Below are 19,947 nucleotides of genomic sequence, written 5' to 3'. Positions count from 1 at the left end.
GGGCGCTGCCGCCGCGGAGCCGCAGGTGGGTCCCGGTCCTGGTCCCGGTCCCGCCCCGCAGGTGCTGCGCCCCCCCCGGGACCCGCCCCGTCCCGCCCCGCCGGGAGGCGGTGCCGCCCCGTCCGCGCCCGGTGCCCCCGGCAGCAGCCGTGCAGCCCCCGGGGCGCCGGGGCTCCGCGGGTGCCCGTCCAGGGCCGTGGGAGCTTGGGGAGGGGGGCGGTGGGCGGCAGGAGCCCCCTCCGTCCCCAGCCACAGCAAAGCCGGGGGGACCCCAGGGCACGGAGGACCCCCCCAGGGACCCCCGGTGCCACCGGCGGCTCCCGGGCGAGGGGCAGAGCGCGGCCGGGGCTGAGCGCGGGACCGGGGGGAAACGGCCGCAGCCAGACCCCCGGCCACGCCGGCCACGAAGCCCTCGGCCCCATCGATGGGTGGATTCACTGCCCGTGGCCCTGCGGCCGGCGAAGCCGGGGTCCCGTGGGGGCCGGGGGCTGCCCGTGCCAGCACCGCCGCGCAAGGGGCGACGGTCACCCCGGGGGGACGGGGTGGCAGCGGGCGAGCAGGGCTCCGGCTGCCCCGGCACGGGGCGAATGGCGAGGCCAGGAGGGATTTGGCACCGTCGAGGCCCGGTGCCGCTCCCGTGGGGCACAGGGTGGGGGGCTCGGTGCCCTGCCCGTGCCCACCTGGGCTAGCGCTGCACCCCGCGGGGACAGGGACACCCCGGGGGAGCCTCCCACGGGCAATGCCCCCGGCATGGGCGATGCCGCAGGTACCGCGCTGGGGCAGGGAGCCGGTGGGCGCTGCTGCGGGCAAGGGGAACGGGGCTGGGGGGGCCACAGCGGGGCTGGGGGCAGCACCCACCCCCGGGGCGGGCAGCAGCTCCCTGGGGCCCCCTCCCAGGGCACAAAGCCATGCAAAGGCTGGAGCATCTAAAAAAAAAAAAACAAACCCACATTCTTTATTAAAACTTACACCAGCACCCGCTCACCTCATCCGTAGCATCACACTACTTTTATTTCATACATTTAAAAAAAAAATAAAGAAAAAGAGAAGAGAGGAAGGCGAGGGGGCTGCCGCCGAGGCGGGGGGCACGGCGGGAGGGGGCAGCCCCAAGGCACAGGCAGCGGTAAGGCGCGGGGGGCAGCGGGGCCGGGGGGGGTCCTAGTCGTCCTCCTCCCCGCCGCCGTAGAGGTCGGCCAGCTTCTTGAAGCGGCTGCCCCAGTCGTTGAGGTAGTCGTAGTCCTGGTCACGGTCGGAGGCGGAGGAGTTGAGGGAGCTGAGCGAGGTGGCCTCCGAGCCGCTGCCCTCGTAGTCGAACACCAGCAGGGAGTCGTAGGGGGGGGCCGTGGGGTCCGTGTCGGCCGCCTTCAGGTTCTGGGGGGGGCAGGGGGGTCAGCGCCCGTCCCCTCTGCGCCGGGAATGCCACCGGCCGGGGGGAATGGTGCCAAACCACTTCGTCCCCCCGTCCCCTCCGGGGCCAGGGCTCACCTCCTCGATGAAGGTGCCGATGTCGTCGGGGTTGGCGGGACGGGGCCGGTACTGGGGGGCCGGCAGGAGGGTGGGGGCCACGTCGTTGCGGAGCAGCACCTCGGGGCGGGCGTCCAGGCCGCGGTGCAGCTGCCGCAGGTCGTAGTCCTGGGGGGGGGGGGGGGACACACACAAGATGGAGAGGGGCAGGGGCAAGCCACCTGTGCTGGCACCGGCCCCCCTGGTCCCCCCAGACACCCACCTGGTCCTCCTCCCCGCCGCCCTCCTCCCCGTAGTAAAAGACGTTGTCCCGCGTGTCGTCCTCGGGCAGCAGCAGCGGCTCCTTCGTCACCTTCCTCCTCCTCATGAAGAGCAGCAGCAGCAGCAGGATGACTGGGGGGAGCAGCGGCGTCAGCAGGGACGTGTGTGTCCCCCCCCACCCCATGGCGGGGTGCAGCCCCGCAGCACCGGGACCCCCGGGGACCCCCCACTCACGCAGCAAGGCCAGGAGGGCGCCCAGGGCGGCGAGGACGAAGGGCAGGCCGGTGGCGGGCTGGGGTCTCTGGGGACAGCTCTGCACCGGCCCCTCGCAGTCGCAGACCCGCGCGGTGACGACGGTGAGCTGGGCTTTGCCCGGCTGGTCGAGGAGCCGCAGGTAGACGCTGTAGAGGTCTGGCTCCAGCGGTGCCACCAGCCGCAGGGTGACCGTGTCACCTGCACGAGATGGGTGGCTCGCGGGGGGACGCACCGGTAACGCCGCCACGGCGCAGCCAGCCTCGCGCCGAGCATCCCCCCGACGTTACCTTCATCGCCGACCTCCACGGCCCAGCTGTCCCCCGAGCCGTGGCTGAGCTCGGCGCGGAAGGGGCCGGTGTTAGGGGGCAGGTCCCTGTCGGTGACGGTGAGGACCTGCGGCTGGGGACTGCGGTTGCAGACGGTGACGTCCCGGGGCTCGGCCTCGGGGCCGTGGTCATTCACGTCGAGCAGGGTGAGGAGCAGGGTGCCGGTGCCCGTGGCGGGCGGCGAGCCTGCGGGGAGGAGCGATGCTGGAGGGGGGGTTCCCCCAAATCCCGGACCCTCATGGGGACGGGGATGCCCCGAGCAGGGGTGGGGACGGGCAGCCCCTGGCACCGCTCCGTGCCGGAGCCGGGATGTGATTCCCAGTGACGGCAGCACATGTCCCTCACGCGGGACGGCGGGAACAAGGGCCCCTTTCACAGCCCTCACCGTCATCCATAGCCAGCAGCACAGCGGCGTAGGTGCTGTTCTTGGCGAAGGGGGACTCGCGGTCCAGGTGGTCCCGCGCCGTCACGAGGCCGTTCTCGGGGTGCACGGCCAGCCAGCCCGCCGGGTCGTGCCCCACCAGGTACCTGGGGGGCAGAGGGGAGCCGGTGCCACGGCGGGGAGCGGCGGGGACCCCCCAGACCTCGACCCCAACCCCGGCCCCGCTCACTTGATCCTCTGCCCCTGGGCCTTGTCGGGGTCCTGGGCCGTGCAGGAGGCGAGGGTCTGCCCCGGCGGCACGTCCTCCGGCACCCGGGCAAGCTGCACCGGCGGGTCAAAGATGGGCGCCTCGTTGACATCCTCCACGTTGACCGTCACCGTGGCGGTGGCCGTTGGCAGCTTCACGGCGAAGGGGGCCTCGTTGGCCACAGCCACGTGAAGGATGAACTGCTTCTTGGCCTCGTAGTCCAGACCCTGGGAGAAGGGAGGGGATGGGCAGCACCCCACTGCGGGCGGCGAGGGGGGGACACGGCGGGGGCACACACACCTTGGCGGTGCGGAGGACGCCCTCGTTGCTGGCGGGGTCGGTGGCAATGGCGAAGGCGCTTCCCTCGTTGCCGCGCAGGATGGAGTAGACGGCTCGCCACGCCGCCGTGCTCGGCTCATCCAGGTCGGTGGTGGCCAGTCGGGCCACCTCCCGCCCAGCCTCATTCTCCGGCACGGCCACCTCGTACTGCGGGTCGGGGCCACCGTCAGCACCACAGCCTGGTGGGCACCGGCCTGGCCCTGGCCCGCGGGGAGGGGGTCCCGCTGGGGGGGTCCCGCGTTACCGTTTTGAGGTCAAACTCGGGGGCGTTGTCGTTGATGTCCGCGATCTCGATCACCGCCAGTGCTGTCGTGGTCAGCCCCTCGCCGTCCAGGTCGGCTGCCTGCACGGTCAGCGTGTACTCCCGCACGCGCTGCGGTGGACGGACAGACAGACAGACACCCCGTCAGCCCCCGGCCCAGGGCCGGGACTGCCCACCCCGCGGTGCCGCAGAGCCCACCTCCCGGTCGAGGCCGCTGGCGATGACGCTGAGGGTGCCGGTGGCTCTGTTGACGGTGAACATGTGGGGATGGGGCTCCCGCGGCTCCTGGCTGAGGATGGAGTAGGCGATGACGCCGTTGTAGGTCTCCACTGCGTCATCCGCGTCCGTGGCGGTCACCTGCATCACGGAGGTGCCTGGGGACGCGGCGTCCCGGTGAGTGGGGTGGCGGGGGGACGACGGGGCACCCACATCCCCCACGGGTCGGTCCCAGGGCTCTCCCCGAGGGACGTGGCCGGCGGGAGGCAGAGCTTCCCTGCGGCACAGGGTCCTACCCGGCAAAGCTCCCTCCGGCACGGAGCCCCTGAAGACCTCCTGCGTGAACTGGGGCTTGTTGTCGTTCTGGTCCGTCACCGTGATTATGATCTCCATCGGCTCCTCCACCGGTTTGCCGTTCTCGGACACGGCGTGGGAGAAGAGCTGCGAGGCGGAGGGGTGAGCAGTGGGGCTGGCACGGTGGGCCGGCACGGCAGGCCGGCACGGCACACCGGCACACCGCGGCACCCCCCGGCAGGGACCTACGTGGTATTTGTCGATCTTCTCCCGGTCCAGCGGCTGCGTCACCTTCATCCAGCCCGACTCCTTCTCGATGGTGAAGACGCCCTCGGGGGGGGCGTCCGCCCCCTGCCCCGTGATGCTGTAGAAGATCTTGGTGTCTCTGTCCCGGTTGGATTTGATCTGGGAGGAGACATGGCGGGGCTCAGTACCCCCCCCGCCCCCCCAGCGGCACCGCACCCTGCCCTGATGCCGGGGGGACGGCCACCGCCGGCATCGCTCCCACCTTCGACGGGCGCAGCCGCGGCCAGCCCCCCGCCCAGCGGCCCCCACCTCCGCGCCCGGACCCCCAGCCCCCCACCCAGCCCGACCCCCCCCCCGTACCTGCACCAGCTTTTTGGGGAAGGGGCCCCTCTCATTTTCGGGAACCTTGATGGGGGGGATCACCCAGTCCCTCTTCCGCCTCCTGGGAGCGGCGCGGGCCCCGGGGAGCTCCTGCGGGACGGCGGGGTGTGGGTGAGGGCGCAGCTGGCCGGGGGGGGTCGGGGGACAGGTTGGGGGGCAGCCAGCAGCGTTACCTGGGGGGACCGCCTGCTCCACACGGGGAGCCGGGCAGGGGCCGGCCAGCCGGCAGCATCCCGGGACGGGGGGACGGCGAGCACCCTGCTCGGCCCCGGCAGCCGCACAGGGTCCCCGTCCTCCCGCGCCCCGACGTCCTCGGGCTCCCGGGTCCCATCCGGCCCCGCGCAGCCTCCGGAGCTCGCTGCGAGAGGGCAGGGGGTCAGGGTGGCCGGGGGGGGACAGCAGCCCCAGGGCCCCGCGCCCCCCCAGCCTCCTGAGGCAGAGGAGGGGGATGCCGGGAGCACGGCGGTTTCGGCAGAGGTTTCCGGAGGTTTCGGCTTTGTTTCGTAGATGAAGGGAAATTCCTGGGCAGGCAGAGCCCTGCCGCAGCCTCCCCACCCGGTGTGTCACCCTCCCGGGGCTCCCAGCCCCCCAAGGCCAGCACATGGGGCACAGCACAGCCCCCCCCAGGACCCCACGCCGCATCCCCCCGCGCTGGATGCGGCCCAGGCCCTGCACCCCCGGCCGGGCGGCAGGACGGGGGGATTAGCAGGGCTAAGCCAGCTCCGGCGGCAGTGAGGCCGCCCGGGCTGAGCGGCCGGGAGAGCCGGGAGGGGACGGGGAGCGGGGCTGGGGGGCTGCGGGAGCGGGGGGAGAGGTGGAGTGGGGCGAGGAGAGCCGTGCCCCACGCCAGGGCAGGGAGTGAGCCCCGGGGCGACGGCGGGGCCCCTCACAGCAGCAGCCATGCCTGGAGGGCAGCGCCGAGGGCCCCTCCCAGCCGCGATGGCGGCGATAAGGGACACCATGAGGGACATCAGTGGGGCCAGAAGGGTGCCAGCCACCCTGGCAAGCGGGGCCGGGGCCCGGGGAGCCCGGGGGAGCCCCCAGCCCTGCTCCCCACCAAAGGGCTGGGCGGCACAGCGGGGTCCGGGTCCGCAGGCTCGCTCCAGCCCCGGCGGAGGGGTCCCTCCGCACAGAGCCCGCAGGGCACCGTGCCCGCTCGACGCAGCGGTGGAGCCCCATGGCCGCTGCCCGGGCCACGTGCCGCCCGCAGAGGGGTCTTGCAGCGGCGTGGCCGGACCCCCGCCCCTGCCCATGGCAGGGACCCAGCAGAGCCCAGCTCCGCTCCCGGCAGCCTGGCAGGAGCTGCCCGGCAAACCTGGCCGAAGGAAGCGGGATGCGGTGTCCGAGGCAGGCAGAGGTCAGGGCCTCTCCTGGCATGGCGAGAGCACTTACCGCCAAGGAGTGCTTTTAGTGCTCCGCAGCCATTAGGTGAGCGCTGGCTCCAGCCGCGGTTCCCGAGCAGCCCCGCTCCCCCGGGACGCTGCCGAGCAAACCGGGCAAACAGGCCCGGGCAACACCGGGCCAAGAGCCGGTGGCAACGAGCCCCTGCCCAGCCTCGGGCCGGGACGGCCGGACTCCGCAGCCCAAGGCACCACGCTCCTGCCCAGCGCCCGAGAAGGGTGGCCCTGGGGGCAACCAGCCTCATCGCCAGCCCGGCGCCAGGCACCCACCCTGCGGGCACCCAGCCCTGCCCTGGTGGCTGCCCCACGGCTGGACCAGAGGCACCAGCGCTGGCATCAGCCGCCACCAGCCCCGGTGGGGCCAGATGGGGTGGGCTGGGTACCTCCAGCCCCACGGCCCAGCCCCACGGCCCAGGGGGGCACCGCCAGCCCCACGGCCCAGCCCCACACCGCGGGGACCCCGGCCAGCCCCACAGCCTGGGCAGTGCCAGCTCCCCCCGAAAAGCCCCGACCCCGCGGCCCGGGGATGGGGGGGCACAGCCGGCCCCAGAGCCGGTCCCACAAGCCGCGGCGGGAGGAGCAAAACGGGGCCAAGCACGGCCCGCCCGCCCGCCCCACCGGCGCCCCGGTCCCGGTCCCGGTCCCGATCCCGGTCCCGATGCCGGTCGCAGCCCCGTTCCCGGCCCCGCACGACCGGTGCCCCCCGCCGCGCATCCCGGAGGGGTCCCCGGGTGGAGCCGCGCCCCGACGGCGCCGGTTCCCGGCCCGGTTACCTGGGGCGGGGAGCGGCCCGCGGCGCAGCCCCGGGGGGACGCACGGCCGGGCCGGCGGAGCGGCGAGCGCGGCGGCGGCCGCCGGCAGGAGCGGGAGGAGGAGGAGGAGGATGAAGAGGAGCGGGCAGAGCCCGGAGCGCGGTCCCCGCATGGCCCCGCCGCCGCTGCCGCCGCTGCCGCCGCTCCGGTCGCCGCCCGCCGCGCCCCGCCCCGCCCCGCCGCACGGCGCCGCTCCAGGTGAGGCGGCGGCCCCGCCCCGCCCCGCCCCGGCACCCCCGGCACCCCCCGGGCACCCCCGGTACCGCCTGACACCCCCCGGTACCCCTCCGTACCCCCCGGCACCCCCCGGGCACCCCCGGCACCGCCGACTCCCGCCGTGTGCCCCCCCCCCCGCTGCCTCCGTGCCCCCGCCGCCCTCTCCCCGGTACCTCCGTGCATCCCTGCCGGTGCCCCTGGTCCCTCCGGGCACCTCCCGGGCACCCCGATCCCTTCCCGACACCCCCGCGCCCCCCCGGCCCCATGCCGGGGCTGAGCCCCTCCCGGGGCGACCCCTGCCCCTGCGGCCCCTGCGGACCCGCAAGCCCCCGCCCCGGGGGCCGGCACCCTGCGGCGGGGGCTGCCGGGGGGGTCGGGGCGCTCACCCCCACCGCGGGGTCCCGGCGGGCACCCGCCGCGGCCTTGCCCCCTCCCCGGCACCCGGGGGGGTCCCGCATCGCCTGGGGTTCGCATCGCACTGGGTGCGGGGCCTCCGAGGGTCCTCAGCACCCACCCTGCCGGGGGGCTCAGCGCCCCGGGGGGTCCTCAGCACCCCACAGTGCATCGGGCTGCCGGGGGGGCCCCGCCTTTGGAGCGAAGCGGGACCCCGTGGCGGGGCCGTGCGCGCGCCCCAGCCCTGCAGCGACCGGTGGCCCCCGTGGGAGAGAGCCCTGGGGGGCTCCCGGGGTGCCGGGCCCCCGCGCGCGTCCCTCCTGGGCACCCCCAGGGCCGGCAGCGGCGGCTGGGCCCCCGCCTGCGCCCGCTGGCACCCATGGGCTGGCACCCGTGGGCTGGCACCGGGCTTTCCCAGCAGGACTTGGCCAAGGTCACAGGCGGCCGCAGTGAAGCACCCAGAGGAGCAGCCAGAGCAGCCGGAGCCATGTCGCTCTGCACCTTCATCCTCCTCCTCCTCCTCCTCCTGCCGGTAGGATGGGGCTGGGGGCCGCTGCGTGTCTGCAGGGGGGGCAGCGGAACAGCGCCGGGGCAGAGCTCTGCCCCCCCGGCCCCTCAGCCCCACTCCCCGTCCTGCAGGACACGCTGACCTTCCCCGAGCCCGGCCACGGCCGCCGGCGGCAGAAGAGGGACTGGGTCATCCCCCCCATCAGCGTCGCCGAGAACGAGCGGGGGCCCTTCCCCAAAAAGCTGGCGCAGGTACGTGGCCGCGCGGGGATGGGGCGCGGGGCAGGGGGGTCCCCGGAGCGCCGGGACCCCTCTAACCCCCCCTGCGCCTCGCCGCCAGATCAAATCCAACAAGGACAAGGAGACCAAGGTTTTCTACAGCATCACGGGGCAGGGGGTGGACACCCCCCCCGTGGGCATCTTCACCATTGAGCGGGAGACGGGGTGGCTGGAGGTGACAAAGCCGCTGGACCGGGAGATGATGGATAAATACATCGTGAGTGGGGGGCCGGGACGGGGAGGGGACAGTCCCCGAGGCCGCGCGCGGGCTGACGGTGCCCCCCGCAGCTCTTCTCCCACGCCGTGTCAGCCAACGGGCAGCCCGTGGAGGACCCCATGGAGATCATCATCACCGTGACGGACCAGAACGACAACCGGCCCGTCTTCACGGAGGCGGTTTTCCACAGCAGCGTGCGGGAGGGGGCTAAGCCAGGTGAGACCGCCACCACCGAGCTGGAGGCGGTGCCGGGGCGGTGGTGCCGGGGGGGACGGGGAGATGTCCCCACTAACCGCCCGCTCCCAGGCACCCCCGTGCTGCAGGTGCTGGCCACGGACGCGGATGACGCCGTGAGCTCCACCAACGGTGTCGTGGTCTACTCCATCCTGCGCCAGACGCCGGAGCAGCCCCGGCCCCGCATGTTTGCCATCGACAGCAGCACCGGGGCCATCTCCGTGGCCGAGGCGGGGCTGGTGGCACAGGTGAGCCCCGGGCACAGCCTGTCACCCCCCAGCCCGGCTCCCACCCCCCGGTTTGGGGTTGACACAGCCTCTTGCCGCAGGCGGTCCCCGAATACACCCTGCAGATCCAGGCGACCGACATGGAAGGGTACGGGCTGCGGGCCACCGCCACCGCCCTCATCAAAGTGGAGGTGAGGCACCGAGCCCACCCCGTGCCCCCACGGCAGGCGGACGGGCAGGGTTAGACCGCGGTGAAGCCGCTGCCTGCTCCTGGCAGCCCCCGCCTGCCCGGCCGCCGCAGCGCCGAGGCACTCCAGGCGCTTTCCAGGGAGGGAGGGAGGTGAGACCGGGATGGCAGCTCCGCCGCGGCTCCTCCTGGCCCGGCACCACGATGTCCCGCTGGGCTCTGGTCCACCAGCCCCAGGGCCGCGGTGCTGCCGGAGCGTGGGTGCCGGTGGGGCTCCCGGGCGCACCTCCCAGGGGGAAGCCACCTGCGCCAGCTCAGCCCAGCCGGGGAGGAGCGCCCAGCCGTGCTGCAGCCCCGCGCTGGGGTAGCGGCATCCAGCCTCACCAGCTCCGTGGGGAGAGGCCGCGGTGCCAGGAAGGGCGGCCGGGGCAGGGGATGGCATTTTGCGCGGTGTCGCCGGCTGCGGGCCCCTGGCCGGGCGGGACGGAGGAGAGCCAGGTAAGCAGCCAGTTGCCCCTGCTCACCGCCGTGCCTCTCCGGCATCCCCGCTTCAGCCAGCAGCCGAGGCCTGGAGCCGGTACCGGGATGGTGGCGAGAGCTGGTCCCGCTCCAGGCAGGCAGCCCAGGCCTGCCCGGCCGGCAGCAGCGGGACGCAGCCCCCGGGTTCTGCTCCCACCCCGCCAAGCAGGACCCGGGGCGTCCCAGAGGGGAAGGGGCCGAGCCGCCCCCCGCCAGCGCTGCCCTTGACCCCCGCGCTGGCTGCCTGCACCAGGCAGCTCCGGAGCGCTTGCAGGGTTAACGTCCGCCCGCACGTGACACGGCGGGCAGACGGGGCTGCCGGGACAGGGCTGCTTCCTCCTTGGGCCAGCCATTGCCACCGTGCCGCAGCCCACCGGGACGAGCGGGGAGCCCGGAGCCGAGCCCCACGGCATGGGAAGGACGTGAGCGGGGCTGGGGGCAGCCGGGGGCTCGGCTGTGGCCCTGCCTGCCGCAGCACGGCGGAAGGGGGGGAAGGCAGCCGGCGTTGCCGGGACAAATCCCAGCCCCGCTTGCTCCTCTGCCTCAGGCCGAAGGCATGTCCGAAGCGGTGAAGGGCTCCCTGACCACCCACGTGCTGAACACGGCCACCGGGCTGCCGGCGGCCGGCCTCGCCATCCGCCTGGCACAGCTGCAGGAGCCGGGGCCGCAGTGGACGGAGCTGGTGGCGAGGTAGGAGAGCCGGCGGCAGCGAAACGGGCAGAGGATGCCGCCGCCTTTGCCCCACCAGCCAGCCGGCAGCCAGCCGGCTCAGCCGTCGCCCCAGGGGCCGCAGGGCCGGGGACAGCCGCCGCAGCAGGGCTCGCTCCTTCTGGTTTTAGGTGGACTGACGAGGACGGGCGCTGCCTGCCCCTCCTGGCGCAGGGGCAGGCCAAGGCCGGCACCTACAAGCTGCGCTTTGAGACGGCGGCGTACTGGCAGAGCCAGGGGCACGCCAGCTTCTACCCCTTCGTGGAGGTACGGAGCGCGGGGAGCAGGGGCCGGGGGCCACGGGAGCCGGCTGTAGCCAAAGCCATGGGGGGACGAGCCCATGGGGGGCCGGGGGCCACCGCCAGGCTTCTGGGAGCTGCCTGTCCCGGCCTCCCTCCTGCGGCGCTGCCGGCTTTACCGGCTCTGCTCCGAGCATCCCTCAGGGCCCCGCTCCGGCTGCTGAGCCCTGCCGGAGGGGGATCCCAGCCGCTGCCTCCTCGCTCTCCCCCAGGTCGTCTTCACCATCGCTGACCCGGCCCAGAAGCTGCACCTCCCGCTGCTGATCAGCCCCTACTCCTACACAACGTACCGGGGCAGTTAGGGGAAAGGCACGTCCTCCCCCCGGCGATGCCGGTCACCGAGGGGGAACCACGCCACCCGCACCATTAAAGGCTTCAAACAGCAGCGTTTGTCTCAAAAAAATAAAATCACCTTCCTTGGGGCAGGGCACAGAGGGCTTCTGGAGGGGGAAAGGAGGGGAGCCCCGGGGCAGCGCAGGCAGGGGGGCAGCCCCGGAGGCAGGGGGGTGCCGGGAGCCCTGCGGCTGCGCCGTGGTCCTGGGTCCGGTCAGAGCTGATGCGGCTGGCAGCTGCTCCGGAGGAAAGGGCCCCCCAGGGAGGAGAGAGAGGGTCCTCCAGGTCCTCCAAAAGTCCCTCTGGGCTCTGTTTAATGGCGTGGAGCACAAACGGGGCACAGCCCCGCTCCCGGCCCGGCCCGTGGGTCCCTCGGTGCTGGCTGGCATCAGGTGGGCACGGCCACGAGTCCCGCGGGGCCCTGCCCCACCGCCTGCCCCAGCACGGGGCTCGCCAGGGGCTTGAAGCCCAGGTTGTCCAGGGGGATGCCGAAAGCCGTCAGCTTTGCCTCGAAGGTCTGCAACATGTCATCGTGTGCCTGCGAGAGAAGCAGCCCCCGGTCAGCCCGAAGCCCAGCTCCAGCCCAGCCCCTCTGCGCCCGGCTCCCTGCACCCCCCTGCGCAGGGGGGACACCCCAACGCGCCTTCCTTCGCAGGGCGAACTGTGGCCACCAGCCGACAGCCCCCAGCCCTGAGCCGGGGGGACACAGGGCAGCCCCCAGCCCCTTCCCTCACCTTGCAGACTCGGGCCAGCTGGAGCTGCAGGTCCTGGATGGTGGCGTTCTTGGAATCGAGCAGGTCCTGCAAAGGGAGACGGCGCGTCAGGTAGCGGCTGCCCAGCCCCGGGGGCACCGGCGGCCGTGCCGCAGGCGGGAGCGGCGTGGCAGAGCGCACGGAGGAGCTGCTGCATGGCGGCCGGGCTGGCACTGGGGCCTGGCTGAAGCGGAGCGGTTCGCAGCACGGCCTGGCAGGCGGCCACCACCCCGCTCCCTTTGAGCCAGCACTGCCAGGGACAGCCAGCCCCAGGCAGAGGCGAGGGACAGGGACCTCCCGGCCCAACAACACAAGCGCCAGCGCAGCCCTGCCATTGTCAGCCCCGCTGCGAAGCGGGGGCGACGGCAGCACCTGCTCCGGCAGCACCGCCCTGCCGGCGTGGCACCGGGGGAATTACAGGGAGAGAGTCTCCCTGAGAAGACGCTGGAGGCAGCTGAGCAGAGGAATTCCCGGACCCCAGCAGCTGTGGGAGAGCTCGACGCCGTGACGCCTTCCCAGGAATGTGTTTTCCTTCCTGCTGCCGTGGCACCTGCTAGTAGGTGACACATCCACTGCCCTGTCCTACGGCCCCAGTGCCTCGACCGCTGCCATGCCCATCCCCAGGGCACCCCGGCAAGAGGGCGTCTGCCTGCCGCAGAGGGGACGTGGAAGGGGACGGGCTGGCGTGGGACGAGTGGGAGGGCACCGGGGCGGTGGCAGAGCCGAGTGTGGAACCCGCGTCCCCTGCGTCTCAACCCAATCCGAAGCAAGTGCCGCTTCTCCAGTTACGGCTGCGGCAGGCTCCAGGAATGTGGGTCTCTGAGCCTCCGCGCCAAGGCTTTCTGCATACGTATTTTTAGCACAGCAGATGTTGCAGAGCCCCTGGGAACCTGTCTACACTGTCTCTGCAGCCAGGGAGGACAGGAGAGGTTCACGGGCTGTGACTCCCCGCGCAGAGAGCACCCCGGGTCGCTGACGGACCCCACGCGCAGCCGGCTGCTCGGCAGCACAGAGCGCCGGCGAGCGCTGCTCAGCCTGGGGCCATTCTCCTCGAAACAAGCCCCACCTGAGGGAGAGATCAGTGCCAAACTCCGACACCCACGTGCTCCGCTCTCGAGGGAGAGCCGGAGTGCCCTGCGGCACCGCGCGCGGCCCTGGGAGTGCCGGGAACAGGTGATGTGACAGCTACAGCCATGCAGGACGGGGACTCGCACGCTCCGGGGTCTGCGTTCACCCCAGAGCAGCCTCTGCCCCCCAAGGTAGCTTTCACAGGGCCCCATGGCCGTGCACAGTACCTCCAGCTTGTGCGAGACCGAGGAGAGAGTGCCCGGGTCAAGGTTGGAGGCTGCCAAGACCTCGCCGAGTTCCACCTCCTTTTTCTCCAGGACGCTGAGAAGTCCCTTCAGCTTGCGCTCCAGGAGCAGGTTCTTGAAGCCCGTCTTCTGCTGCACCTCGTGAATGGCTTTGGTGAACTTCTGATAGAGCTCATCTCGCTCCGCCTGCACCTGCTCGCAAAGACAGCACGCCTTCGCGCCGCCCTCGGGACCCCCGGGCTGGCGGCCACCCAGGGCTGGCAGCAAACAGGTCCGGCAGCTCGGCCCTGCCTGCTCCAGCGAGAGCCTGGCCGCTCCCCACGGCACCTGCGGCCCGCGGGGAAGGCAGGTGCTGGAGTGCAGCTTCCCTCCCTCCCCAGCACCGCCTCAGCACCTGCACCTCTCCCCTCCGGGCACAGGACCCCCCAACAGCAGAAGGGGCCGGCGGGCGGGCGAGCTGTGGCACTATCTTAGACCTCGGAGAGGGCCCCGCGGCGCACGGGGGTCTCTCCTCTCCTCCTCGCAGCTGGCAGGAGTCCCTGGCTCACAGCTAGTTAATAAGTGTCCTAATTAGGAGACAATCTCTCCTCCACAGCCTATTTCTGAATGCACTGAATATGTTGCTGCCTTAATGATGGATTGTTAACGAGGCCTCAGATCAACGTTTGTATTCTTGGGGATTTCTACGCATTGCAAATGAGCTCTCTCCTTGCCTCGGTAGATTTATCTGGGTTAGCTGGTGCGGGGAGAGGCTGAGTCTGGGAGAACTCACTCAACAGGACTCATCCTGAGCCACCCCGGCACAGCGAGCGGGGGGAGCGACCCCCAAACGCCGGCAGAAGAAAGGAGCGAGCTGTGGCCGGGGCTGGTGGCCCGTGACGATCTCTCCCCACGGCTCTGTCCCCGAGCTGCTGCTGCAGCCAGCCCCTCGCGGGCCAGGAGGGGACCGCCGGAGCGTGCATGATTGCTTAGCAAAGTACAAGGCCAAGCCTGTCTGCTGACCGTGGGAGACGCCAAAGCTGTGAGAAGCGTTGTTGGAAGCAGCGGCTATCACACAGCCCTGGATTAGAGCTTCGGAAAGCCCTCGGCTAAGCCCAGACTCTCTGCTAAGCCCCTGTGCCTGGTCCTCTGTGGAGGGGAGAGGGTTTGGAGAGGGAAGTGGGATGCCCAGACCCACCTGCAGCTCTCACCTTACTGAACCTCTGCTCCAGCACTTCGTGTTCCCACTGAAGATCCTTCAGTTCCTTCTGGGTGACTTTCAGATGGGCTTTTGTGTTCTGCGAGCGGGAGGGGACAGTTAAAGAGGACGGGTTTCTCTGGGAGGTGTGGGGGATGTGTTCCGGCAAGGGAGAAGAGTGACCAGCAAAGAGATACGGGCGAGAAAAACCAGGCAGCACCCACACCAGCTCCCCTCCCCCTCTGCAGCCGGGGCTACTCTGGTTTCTCGCTGCCAGAGTCCCAGCAGTCCCATCTGAGATCTTATCAACACCCAGCTGAGCTGAAAGGGTCTCCAAGGACTTTGCTCAGCGATCTGGCCAAGCCGAGTGGCCGAGGTCACCGCTGAGCGACTCCCTCCTGGAAGGAGCCAGGGTGACTCGGGAAAGGAGAGGGCTGGCCGCTCACCGTCAGGGCCTCCTTGTCCTTCTCATAGTGGGCCAGCTTCTTCTGCAGCTCGGACACCTGCTCCTGGGCCTGCTGCAGGGGCTCCTTCAGCTGTTTGTTCTGGAGCAGCACCTCCGCCTTCTCCTTTTCCAAGTGACTCTCTCTCTTCTTCATCTCCTCCATCTGCTCCTGTTCTTGGGAACACGAGTGCCAGCTCCTGGGGGCTGCCCAGCTCCTCAGAGCCCCCCACACCGTCCGCACACCCTCCCGCTGCTGGCCCAGCAAGGCACATCTCCCCGCGCTCAAGAGCTTCGCTCGTGTAACGATGTACAACCCTCGGGAGACCAGCAGCAGCCACGCCGCCACCTGGGAACTGGCCAGATTTGGGTGAAATCCCCCCAGGACCCGTCCCTTGGTGGAAGGGTGACACTCTGCAGGCCAGGCAGTACCTTCAGCAAGCTGATGAGCGCCAGGTTTTTGAGGGTGATGTCGTTGTAGTAGTTCTTGATGTCACCGAAGGCCTTCTCATGGTTCCTCATCAGCTCGCTGATCTGGCTGTTCTTCCTCTCCTCCACCTCGTGGATCTCCGTCTTCCTCCGCAAGTCAAGCTCGTCCCGCAGCACTTGCATCTTCTTGGTGTACTTGGCCTCGATCTCTGGGGGAGCGCACAGGGGGCCGAGTGAGGACCTCCCGGAGACCCTGCGTAACGCACCCCAGCTCCGTTAGCCAGCGCCGGCCCAGCGCGTGCCACCGCCGCATTACACGAGGACAAGATGCTCGTTAGTGGCGTCACCGCAGCTGCCACCAGTTACGCTGGGACCACGGAGAGCCGAGCCCAGAAATAGCAGAAAGAGGACATGGAAACGCTCCAAGTCTGCCCGTGAGAACCCAAAACGTCCCCTGAGGAGGAGACTGGAGCGAGGACTCTGCAAGGGCTCCTCCAGCCAGCCCACCCCGCAGCCTGGAGAAGCGCGGCCAGGCAGCTGCGCTCAGCGGCACGGCCCGGCAGCGGCGCCGGGCGCCCTGCCTGCACCCCTCAGCCCGCGCTACAGGTGCCCGGCCTCGTTCTGTTCGCGCGATGCTGGGGGTCTGGCAACCCTGGAGCACAGGGGAGCAAGAGCTGGGGGAAAACCGGCCCCCTTTCTGCTCGAGGCTCTGCCAGGGAGCCCGGCAGCGCAGCAGAGCTCGGAGGAGCCTTCCCCGGCACGCTGGCAAAGGGAGGCCGCGCGGGAGCTACGCGCACGTCCTGACCTTTCACTTGTCTCTCGAAGTCGTTGCGCAGCCGGGTGACCTCCTCCTCTTGTTTCTGTTAGGGAGAAGCTACGCATTAGAGGCAGACAACCAAATGCTCAGTCAGCCGCATCCTGAGCGATTCCCTCCTGCTCCCCGGGAAAGGCTCCCGCGTGGCACCGATCCCACGTTATCCGTGCAAACGGCGGCTCGTGGGCTCTCCAGCTGCTCTCACAGCTCCCTGCTGCGGGAGGGGGGCTTCAGGGGAGCTGCCCCAAGACCCCCTTCTCCCTGTTCCCGCGCTGACTTTCCAGCGTCTCTAAGTCCATCTGTTACCGGTGCCTGCGGGAAACCCCATCCCACCCCACGGACTGAGACGAGGAGGCTCCCGCTCACACGCCGGGGCGGGGAGGGCTCAGCCGGCAGCCCCACCACCTCCCTCGCATGCGGCTCTGGCCCGGCCAGGGACGTACCAGGCGCATGTTTTTCACCACTGCCTCGTTGGCCAGCTCCTGCTCCTTCAGCTCCACTTTCAAGGAGCGCATGTCTTTCCGCAGCTCCATCTCCTGGGCCCAGTGATCCTTCTGGGCCCGCTTCATGGACAGGGTGCCCTCTGCCTTCAGCTCTGTCAGGTTTTCCTGGTGTTCGTACAACAAGTGCTTCACCTTCTGCTTGTAAACCTAAAGACAAGGCACAGACTGGGTGAGGGGCTTCCGCAGGAGGAACCTGGAGCTGGGATATTGGCCGAGACGCTCCTGGCCTGCATCCTTGCATCCTCCTCCTCAGAGCTGCCCGAGGCTCACCCAGAGCTCGGGGCACTCACAACACCTTTAGCCTTCTCCCTTCCCACCTTGATCTCCACTTGGTGCCGCTCCTCCGCCTCCTCCATCTCCCGGTCCTTGTTCCGCAGCTCTGCTCTCTTCTCCTCCAGCTGCCGGCGGGTGATCTCCCAGAAGGTGTGAATCTTGTCACGCTCCAGCTGGAAATAGTTGCGCTCTTCCCGTTCCCGGTCCAGCTCCTCCCGGAGGCGCTGGATGTGCTTCTCCAGCTGCAAAGCCAAAGGGAAGAGCCCAGGTAGGGGGAAAAGAAGGCCACGGATGGATGCCTCTGCAAGACACCCATGGCAAGCTGTGTCGCAAACCTGGCAGGACACAGGGGCTGTTGCTGGGATGGAGAAGCGCAGGGGAGGTGCCCTGACACAGCCTGGCCCTTACAGAACCCATCAGCCTCTGGAGAAGGAGTAACAAAACCTTGTCCTACTGTAAGCAGCCTGGGCTCAGATATTCTGTCTCGCAGTGTCCAGTAACACTGTTTTCAAGTGCCTAAATGCTACTGAATCATAGAATCATTTAGGTTGGAAAAGACCCTTAAGATCATCGAGTCCAACTGTTAACCCAGCACTGCCAAGGCCACCACTAAACCATGTCCCTGAGCACCACATCTACCCAGCTTTTAAATCCCCCCAGGGATGGGGACTCAGCCCCTGCCCTGGGCAGCCTGGGCCAGGCCCTGACAGCCCTTTGGGGGAAGAAGTTTTTCCCAATACCCAACCCAACCCTGCCCTGGCGCAGCTTGAGGCCGTTCCCTCTCGTCCCATCGCTTGTTCCTGGGGAGCAGAGACCGACCCCCCCGGCTCCAGCCTCCTTTCAGGCCGTTGCAGAGAGCGATGAGGGCTCCCCTCAGCCTCCTCTTCTCCAGGCTGAGCCCCCCCAGCTCCCCCAGCCGCTCCTCCCCAGCCTTGTGCTCCAGCCCCTGCCCCAGCCTCGCTGCCCTGCTCTGGCCACGCTCCAGCCCCTCCATGGCCGCCGTGGGGTGCAGGGCCCAGCGCTGAGCACAGCATGCGAGGGGCGGCCTCGCCAGTGCCCAGCACAGGGGCACCATCACCTCCCTGCTCCTGCTGGCCACACTGTTCCTGATACAAGCCAGGATGCTGTTGGCCTTCTTGGCCACCTGGGCACAATGAGATGTGCAGAATCTTATCCCGGGAGCGAGGTCCCCAGGCCAGGGCCATCTCCTCCTCCGTTTGTAGGAGACCCGGCAAAACGAGCGAGACTCGGAGCAACCGAGGGGCAGCGGCTGCACCTTCCACCTCCGCCTGCCCTCCCCATGCCTACGGGAGCCTCCTGCCCCAGCAGCAACACGGCTGAGCGCGCAGCGGGCTGCGGTCGCAGACCTCCAGGCTGCACCATCGCCCAGCTGAGCTGAGCAGGGTTACAGCGTTGGGGAGAAGACAGCAAGGGCACGGGGCTGGGGAGCAGAGCGCCCTGGACCAGCGGAAGGGAGGGTGGGATGAGGGGGCTGCTCCTTCCAGGAACAGCGAGAACCCCCCGCGCAGCCCAGACGGGTGTCAGGCAGTGAAATGAACCCCGGCCGCTTGTCTCTGTCACCCTCCGCCACCTGTTGTCCCCGGAGCCAGGCGCCAACAAGGGGTCCCGAGTGCCGTTCTTGCAAGCGGCAGCATCCTCCTGCCCGGGGGTGGGCTGGGAGAGGGGGGATCTCTCACCTGCTCCTTGCTCATCTCCGTCGGGGACAAGGCATCCACCACTGCTGGCGCTTTGCTCCCTTTCCCTTTTTTCCCGGCTTTCTTTTTGGGTGCCTGAGGAAAGAAAGGAAAACACAGGAGGTGTCCATGTGGCTCGGGTGCAGGAGGAAGCCGTGCTGCTCAGCGTCCCCGGCCCAGGCCACGAAGTGTATGGGCGCTCAGGGCAGGGGCAGGCCGGGAAGGGGGACGGGGGCACCGGCTGCCGGAGCCGGGGTCCCCAGGAGGAGCCTGGAAGCCTCCCAGACCCCCATAAGCTCAGGCCCGGCCGCTGCCAGCTCAGCTCCGTGGTGAAACCCCCGGGCACAAACGGCATGTACCGAAATTAACGCCTCACGAGTGCCCAAACCCCCCCCGAGAGCGGGCCGGGCCCCACCGCCCTCCTCTGCCCGCACCCCCCGGCTCCGGGGGACCCTTCCGCAGCAGGCCCAGAGCCCCCCGCCGCCCCGGGGCTCCCTCTTGCCCCGGTCCCATCCCCATCCCCATCCCCATCCCCATCCCCATCCCCATCCCCGGCCCCGCTCCCACCATGGCGGCTGCCGCTGGCGCCGCGGTCTCCAGGCAACGGGGCGGGGAGATCTCGCGAGAGGTGAGCGGCGGCTGGACACGCCCCTTAGCAACGCGGGGCCACGCCCTAGCAACGGCGGCGGGGCCCGCTCCGGGCCCGGGGGTCCCCGCTGGGACCGGGACCGGGACCGGGACCCCCCCCCCCCGACCCCCGGGCTCACCGCCGCGCCCCGGGCCGCCCCGCAGCGGGGGTCCCCCGCTTCCCCTCCGCCGCCCGAGACCCCGCCTCACGCCCGGGGTCCCCGGTTCCCCGGGTCGCGCCCCCGCCCCGGCCCCCGCCGTGCCTCCCGCCCCCCGGCCCCGCACTCCCGGGTCCCCTCCGCCCCCCGCCCCGGTGTCCCCGGTCCCCCCCCGCCCCGCCCGGTGCCGGCGTCCCCGCCCCCGGGTGCCCGCCCCCAGCACCGCCCCCGCCGCGGCGGGCAGGAGCGTGCGGGCTGCGGGCTGGCACCGGGCCCGCCCCGCCCAGCACCGGCCCCGCACCGGCCCCGCCACCGGCCCCGGCCCGGCCCATGGAGGCTCCGGGAGCGGCCGGCACCGCAGGTGAGGGCGGGGAGCGGGGAGCGGAGCGCCGCGCCCATCGCCGCGGCCCCGGGCCGGGAGCCCGCACCGGGGGGAACCGGGGGGAACCGGGGGGAACCGGGGGTGCGGAGGGAGGTGGGGCGGGGGGTCTGCGAGGGGTGTGCGTGCGAGGGGGGTGCGTGCGAGGGGTGTGCCTGCGAGGGGGGTGCGGGGGGTGTGTGCGTGCGAGGGGGGTGCGGGGGGCAGGGGTGTGCGGGGAGTGGTCTGCGAGGGGCGGGGGTGCAAGGGGTGTGCAAAGGGGGTGCGAGGGGTCTGCGGGGGGGGTGTGTGCAAGGGGTGTGCAAGGGGCGTGCAAGGGGCAGGCGTGCAAGGGGGGGCGCGTGCGAGGGGGGTGTGAGGGGTGTGCGAGGGGTAGGGGTAT

General features: G+C 70.8%; 3 protein-coding genes across 3 annotated transcripts; 1 reads left to right on the top strand and 2 right to left on the bottom strand.

Annotated features, from left to right (window-relative positions):
- Nucleotides 1–1,158: 1,158 nt before the first annotated feature.
- LOC309594000 (B-cadherin) lies at nucleotides 1,159–6,997 on the bottom strand (the record flags this gene model as incomplete). The annotated part of the gene is made up of 15 exons (XM_082319211.1): nucleotides 1,159–1,371; nucleotides 1,486–1,632; nucleotides 1,727–1,857; nucleotides 1,960–2,178; nucleotides 2,268–2,492; nucleotides 2,692–2,834; nucleotides 2,918–3,162; nucleotides 3,236–3,421; nucleotides 3,519–3,647; nucleotides 3,735–3,910; nucleotides 4,049–4,193; nucleotides 4,296–4,451; nucleotides 4,653–4,763; nucleotides 4,847–5,031; nucleotides 6,847–6,997. The coding sequence occupies 15 exons, from the start codon at nucleotides 6,995–6,997 to the stop codon at nucleotides 1,159–1,161; spliced, it is 2,562 nt and encodes an 853-aa protein (XP_082175337.1).
- Nucleotides 6,998–8,031: 1,034 nt separating this feature from the next.
- LOC309594299 (cadherin-1-like) lies at nucleotides 8,032–11,096 on the top strand (the record flags this gene model as incomplete). The annotated part of the gene is made up of 8 exons (XM_082319856.1): nucleotides 8,032–8,253; nucleotides 8,342–8,497; nucleotides 8,569–8,713; nucleotides 8,804–8,979; nucleotides 9,060–9,149; nucleotides 10,212–10,354; nucleotides 10,504–10,639; nucleotides 10,884–11,096. The coding sequence occupies 8 exons, from the start codon at nucleotides 8,032–8,034 to the stop codon at nucleotides 10,971–10,973; spliced, it is 1,158 nt and encodes a 385-aa protein (XP_082175982.1). The 3' UTR covers nucleotides 10,974–11,096.
- A 296-nt stretch (nucleotides 11,097–11,392) lies between these two features.
- DRC4 (dynein regulatory complex subunit 4) lies at nucleotides 11,393–18,473 on the bottom strand (the record flags this gene model as incomplete). Its single annotated transcript, XM_082319413.1, has 10 exons — nucleotides 18,405–18,473; nucleotides 16,752–16,949; nucleotides 16,375–16,581; nucleotides 15,923–15,977; nucleotides 15,121–15,326; nucleotides 14,693–14,860; nucleotides 14,260–14,346; nucleotides 13,052–13,261; nucleotides 11,739–11,804; nucleotides 11,393–11,542 (listed from the first exon to the last, which is right to left on the bottom strand). Exons 1-10 carry the CDS (start codon nucleotides 18,417–18,419, stop codon nucleotides 11,393–11,395), a joined length of 1,362 nt encoding a protein of 453 aa, XP_082175539.1. The 5' UTR covers nucleotides 18,420–18,473.
- Nucleotides 18,474–19,947: the final 1,474 nt, after the last annotated feature.

This window comes from Platalea leucorodia (assembly GCF_965183815.1).
Source record: "Platalea leucorodia genome assembly, chromosome: 8".
In the NCBI taxonomy this organism is placed as follows: Eukaryota; Metazoa; Chordata; class Aves; order Pelecaniformes; family Threskiornithidae; genus Platalea; species Platalea leucorodia.
The sequence above is the reverse complement of the archived record's forward strand: the minus strand, read 5'-3'. Positions and strand labels throughout refer to the sequence as shown.